The sequence below is a fragment of the Perca fluviatilis genome, chromosome 10 (genome assembly GCF_010015445.1).
Source record: "Perca fluviatilis chromosome 10, GENO_Pfluv_1.0, whole genome shotgun sequence".
Lineage (NCBI taxonomy): Eukaryota > Metazoa > Chordata > Actinopteri > Perciformes > Percidae > Perca > Perca fluviatilis.
Window position 1 is genome coordinate 18640812 of NC_053121.1, and position 6001 is coordinate 18646812.

Consider the following 6001-nt stretch of genomic DNA (forward strand, 5'->3'; position numbering starts at 1 on the left):
AGCATGCGGGTGACGTCATCGCGCATACTTTACGTGGGAGCTAACTTTTTGCTTTCTCCACAAAAACTTTGTGGAAAAACTTTTTGTTCTGGATGTTACTGATTAAAAAATATCGATATGAGGATCAGTAATAGAATAAGTAATCTAAAGTAAGTATACCTAAACACAAAAAGCCCAGCATTCAAAATACCAAATCAGAAGAAAAGATACACATTATAGAAGTACCCCTGTCAGTGTTATATTATGATAGTATTGGGTTATTATTACTGATGCATTAACATTAACAATTTAATTTCATAGCTGGTAAAAGTGGAGCTAATTTGAACTATTTGCCTCATTAAGGGCTCCAAATGTATAAGATTGTAAGAAATACTATAAAATGTATCAAATTAACTTTAGCTGTCAGTAAAAAGTTAGTAAAAAGTACTCTCCAAGTAAAGTACCTAAAACTGTACTTAAAGGTCCCATGACATGGTGCTCTTTGGATGCTTTTATATAGACCTTAGTGGTCCCCTAATACTGTATCTGAAGTCTCTTTCCCGGAATTCAGCCTTGGTGCAGAATTACAGCCACTAGAGCCAGTCCCACAAGCGATATTACAAATCCCACTATGGCCACGCCAATAGGCCAATAGCATTTATTGGCCAGGTGTCCATGAGAACGCAAGGTAACGTAACCCCATTTGTTCAGGTCCTATCCCCTGACCAATCGGTTTTCCTAACCCTAACCACTCGAGGTGAAATGCCTAACCCCAACCAATCGAGCTGCTATTGAGAAGGAGGGGGGGAGGGGGCAAGGTGTAGAGTCGGGGTGTGGCCTTGACCAACTGCCACTTTGCTGGTTTGAAAATCATGATGTCTCTCTCTCTTTCTTTCTCATGGGTGGGCCAAATTCTCTGGGCGGGCAAAGCAGAGAAAGGGGAGGTAACCTTGCTCCTTATGACCTCATAAGGAGGAGATTCCAGATCGGCCCATCTGAGCTTTCATTTTCTCAAAGGCAGAGCAGGATACCCAGGGCTCGGTTTACACCTATCGCCATTTCTAGCCACTGGGGGACCATAGGCAGGCTGGGGGAATGCATATTAATGTTAAAAACCTCATAAAGTGAAATTTTCATGCCATGGGACCTTTAAGTATATGCACTTAGTTATATTCCACGACCGTAGAGGATGCACAATTACTGATTTACCAAAGTGTCCAGCAAACACGAGTAGTTCTCAAAAGGTAAGGAGAGGTCTGAAGACTTAGTAAAAATTTACACTTTTATTCTGTTGTGGATTTAAAAAAAAGTTGTTAACTGGCTCCATTACTGTCATCTCTGTCTGAAATATCTCTTTTTATGTATATATATATATATATATATATATATATATATATATATATATATATATATATATATATATATATATATATATATATATGTCCATAGACTGAATTAGCTTCATTTTATGCATCTCATAATGATGGTATATTACAAGCACAAACTGGGACTAGACTGAATCAATGATCATGCAGGCTTATACCACCTCCTGTCAAATAAATAAATGAATAAATAAAAATAACTATACCTGCAGCTCTTATTCTCCTGTTAAAGTAATATAGCATCAACATCTGATATTTCTTACCACAACAAACACTGGAAGGTATGGAGAAGTAAGGAATAACAACAGCACACTTTGAATAGAATCCTTTACCTATTTATTGATTGATAGTGCCTGCTTATGTCTTTAAAACACAGTATAAAATACAATCACAGTTAAAGATATAAATCAAAACCCTCTCTTAAGCCCCCATAAAATAAGAATCAGATAAATACAGAATATTATGATTATCATAAACCCATACAAACAGCTGATGAAACGAAAGTATTAGTGAAAGTCACGATAGTCACATTGTTTTTTTTGCTGCATAAGTGCTCATTAAATAATTATTATGTGTGTCTATGGAAATGCTCCAAACTATGACAATAATAAGTATAAAGAAAGTTTCATGTTCTACCATGTACTGCAATCCTGTTAAACAGAATATACTTACAATATATTTTAAATTAAAATCAAGAATCAAGTAATAATGTGAAAGTCTGATTGAGGAACTTCCTTCTGGTAGCTTCTGCTAAAAATATTGACTGTATTGGCTAGTGGCCCACCAGGCACAGTGATGCCATGAATGTGCAGCGAAATATAAAAATATAATAATAATTTCATAATTCAGAGAACTCTCTGGAATAAAACTGTTTAATTCCTACATTTCCCGTTATACAAAGAGAGTTAAGATGCCCCCAATAGAAATTCATTAAACAGAAAGAGAACAAATCACCTCACTTATGATTTTGTACATACATAAAGCACATCTGGTCCATATATTGCACAACTGTAAACACTTCAATACACCATGTCATTGCTTTTCTGCTAAGCCTGTAGTATTTGGCTTCTTGAGATAAGAAAAAGGCACTGCATGTTGGTTGCTTTGGATGTGTGAATGTTGTTGTCATAGATTGTTCTGCGAGGCCTCAATGACACTAGCACTTCCTCAGCAGTATATTTGGTGGACTTCACATTTCTCTCTCTTTTTTTAATTTATTGTACCATATACCTCCCTCTTTCATTTGACACACACACACACACACACACACACACACACACACACACACACACACACACACACACACACACACACACACACACACACACACACACACACACACACACACACACACACACACACACACACACACACACAAAACGTTCAATTGCACTGTACATCTATAAGCCTCCTTTCTGCTTTTCTGTACTTTTGACCTGTAATTATTCCACGGTCACAGATTTGGCCAAGTTTCTGGGAAAATCAACCTGCAAAAAGAGAAAGCAGTTTGTTAGAGCAAATAGCCTGGAATTTGGCTGTGTTGTGTCACATAAAGTGCAATCACTGTATGTTAAAACATAAACTTCCTTTTTACGCTTTAACAAAAATACATTAACAAGCTAACAAAAGCTGGATAGCAAATGGGGCTACAGAGGATGGATTAGCTCTCACGAAGGTGTAAAAAGAAAAACCACAATGTTCACAATAATGCCTGAGTCACTGACCAGTTCCTGCCTTTATGATAAGAAAAGTAACTGATTCCATATGCCATAACTAAGTAAAGACATCGTCTAAATTGGTGGGTTAGATGAAAGGTGAAAACGCGATATTAACAGTTTGTAAAATCAAGCCTTCCAAACGTTTTACACAAAACAAAATCCGAAAGTGGTACCCAAGCTGTCATGACAAAGTAAAACATACTGCCCGCCCACACACACATACACACACATACTGCTTTAGAAAGTATAGCTTGGTAAACTGGTCTCCACAACCACTGTACAGTATGTTAATAATTAATGAACTGCAAGCAATAAATAGCCTCCTCGAATGTTGTGTTGCATGCAAATTACATATCATTGAGATGTTGAAATTATATTTTGGATAATTGTGTTGATGTTCATAATTACTGTTAAATCAAAAAACTAAATGTTAAGGACAGTTATGCATGTATCTGATCTACAGACTTGGCATAGCATTAAAACTAATATGCAACAATAATAAAAGAATATATGTGAATTTAATACGTTTTGGGTAAAAACAAAATTATTATTGTTATCATTTTCATAGCATCATATTGAAACGTAACCAATGACAAATGCAGTATTTAGACATGACAGCTATGTGCCACAATATCTCAAAACAGGTATTTTTTCCTGATAAGATTACATAGAAAGATATTAACCGATTATTTCACTGTTTGTATGATCTCCCTCATTTCTGGGGCTCAGATTAGCAGAAAGTCTCACACATCTCCTTAAAGTTTTGTTAGATAAAAAGCACTTCAATACTACAAAAGACTGTGTTTTCCATACACAGTGAGAATTTGTACAAATAGCTTGAGTCAATAGTTGTGTTGACTACTTACGTCATATCCTCGCAGGACAGCCAAGTGGAAGGACATGAGCTGCAGGGGGATGACACTGAGGATGCCCTGCAGACAGTCCACAGTATGCGGCAGCTCGATGGTCTGGTAGGCATTCTTGCACATGTCAGTGTCGTCCTGGCAACAAATGATGATGGGCCGACCCTGATGGAGAGAGAGTGTCACGAGCACGACGAATCATATTAGTCAGTCCATTCATTTTGTTACATTTGTTGCACTCAGAATGTAACATTTGTGTGTTTCAGTGCCTGCAGACAGGTGCATCGGACTGGGGGGGAAAAGGGGACTGAGTACCCAGGTCTCTCATGTGAGGAGGGCCCAAAAAGATGCTAGAATGAATAGCTGTGGATGCGGGGAGGGGCCCATAGAAAATGCTTTTCTACAGGGCCCAGAATTTTGTGCCAAGCCCTTGCCTGCAGATGAGTTACAGTAGAATGTGTTTTTTTCAAGGACCTACCGATCTGGCCGTGACTTGTTGCAGAGCATTCTGGCACTTGGTGTAGCAGGCGTCTCTCATGATGATCATGATGACCGGCATGTCTTTGTCTATAAGTGCCAGAGGACCGTGCTTCAGCTCCCCAGCCAGGATGCCCTCGGAGTGCATGTAAGTGATTTCCTTGATTTTCTGCATTAGAATCAAACGAATAAAACAACCTCAGAACATTATACTGGATAATAACATAACACATACAGCACAATAGAGATTACAACTTTGTTATGTCATCAGATGTTTCTACTTTGTCCTCATATTTATTATTATTCTAGGAGAAGTGAATTGCAGTTTTTTGACAGACTACTGTGGTATTCTCAACTCACCAGTGCCCCCTCTAGGCAGGTAGCGTAGTGGAAACCTCGGCCCATCACCAGAAGAGACTTTTGCTGGTACAGTTCCTCGGCAATGGACTTGATCTTCTTATCCTGGGCCAAAACCTTCTTTATCAGCTCTAGGAGAGTAGAAGAATGACTGATGTAGACATGGAGGTATTATGGTAACAGGGAGAATATGAGTGCACACTTCTCAAACAAGAGATACAGCATTTTGTTAGCTTGATTTGTCAGTGATGGTCGAACATGGTTAGCGTCTGTCAGTCTGCATTTAAAGATTCTGTGTGCTAATGTTAAGACCACGAAAGGCTTTGTGTTTGTGATTGACTGGTGTTTGTTGGACTGACCAGGTAGATCCCTGAGGCTGTTGATTATCTCCAGTCTTCTCTGCTGTAGGGAGAGTCTGTCCTCGCTCATCATCAGGCCAAACATGGCGAGGGCCACAAACTGACTGGTGTAGGCCTGGATCACATACACAAAAAACACTCATATAACCCCAAGCGTAACTGAACGGTGTTGCCTATCCAGCAAATAACACAGAACTGTGTATATCATGCAGCCATTAAAGAGATGGATTGTATCATCAAGTTGAATGTAGAGTGCTGTTAGTACTGCTGGACACCCCTATGTAAAGTATGTGTATATTGCATATTGCTGATGCCACATTCTGAGAAAGATTGTATAAACCTATGGGATGTACAGTATAAACTATACCTTGGTGCTAGCCACTCCTATCTCAGGGCCAGCATTGATGTGGACTCCGCAGTCTGTTTCTCTACAAATGGAGCTGCCCACAGTGTTGGTTATACCAACTGTCAGAGCACCTTGGCTCTTGCAGTAGCGTAGTGCCATCAAGGTGTCGGCTGTCTCTCCTGAAGGAGCAGAGGAAATGAAAGGATATGCTTACAATGCAAAATTGCAGCACAGTGAAGCCACTGTTGGAGGTAAAAGACAAAATGACGATGATACAGGTTTCACATAGGACCATGACAGTGTGACACAAGTTTCTCTTTACAGCCAGTTTCATGGTCAGATGTGTCTCAAATAAAAGATCCTTATCTCAGATCGCTGTTTTTTAGAAATTTAAATCCATCTAAATTAAAACAGTGACCTGAACCAGAAGACCTAGCTCAGACTGGTTTGTCAGAAAGTTTTTGTGTTTTGTTTTAACCTGACTGGCTGATGAAGAAGCAAACGTCGTCTCTAAACACAG

General features: G+C 39.0%; 1 protein-coding gene across 1 annotated transcript in view; it reads right to left on the bottom strand.

The window, feature by feature from the left end:
- Window positions 1-1680: 1680 nt before the first annotated feature.
- Window positions 1681-6001, bottom strand: part of gfpt2 (glutamine-fructose-6-phosphate transaminase 2) — a 16068-nt gene continuing 11747 nt past the window's right edge. The window contains exons 13-19 of the mRNA XM_039813051.1: window positions 5960-6001; window positions 5503-5660; window positions 5136-5250; window positions 4780-4907; window positions 4421-4588; window positions 3946-4107; window positions 1681-2848 (exon numbers count right to left, since the gene is read on the bottom strand). The exon at window positions 5960-6001 is cut by the window's right edge and continues 79 nt beyond it. Of these exons, the coding sequence (XP_039668985.1) occupies window positions 2804-2848; window positions 3946-4107; window positions 4421-4588; window positions 4780-4907; window positions 5136-5250; window positions 5503-5660; window positions 5960-6001 (818 nt within the window). The 3' untranslated portion in view covers window positions 1681-2803. The remainder of the gene's footprint in view (window positions 2849-3945; window positions 4108-4420; window positions 4589-4779; window positions 4908-5135; window positions 5251-5502; window positions 5661-5959) is intronic.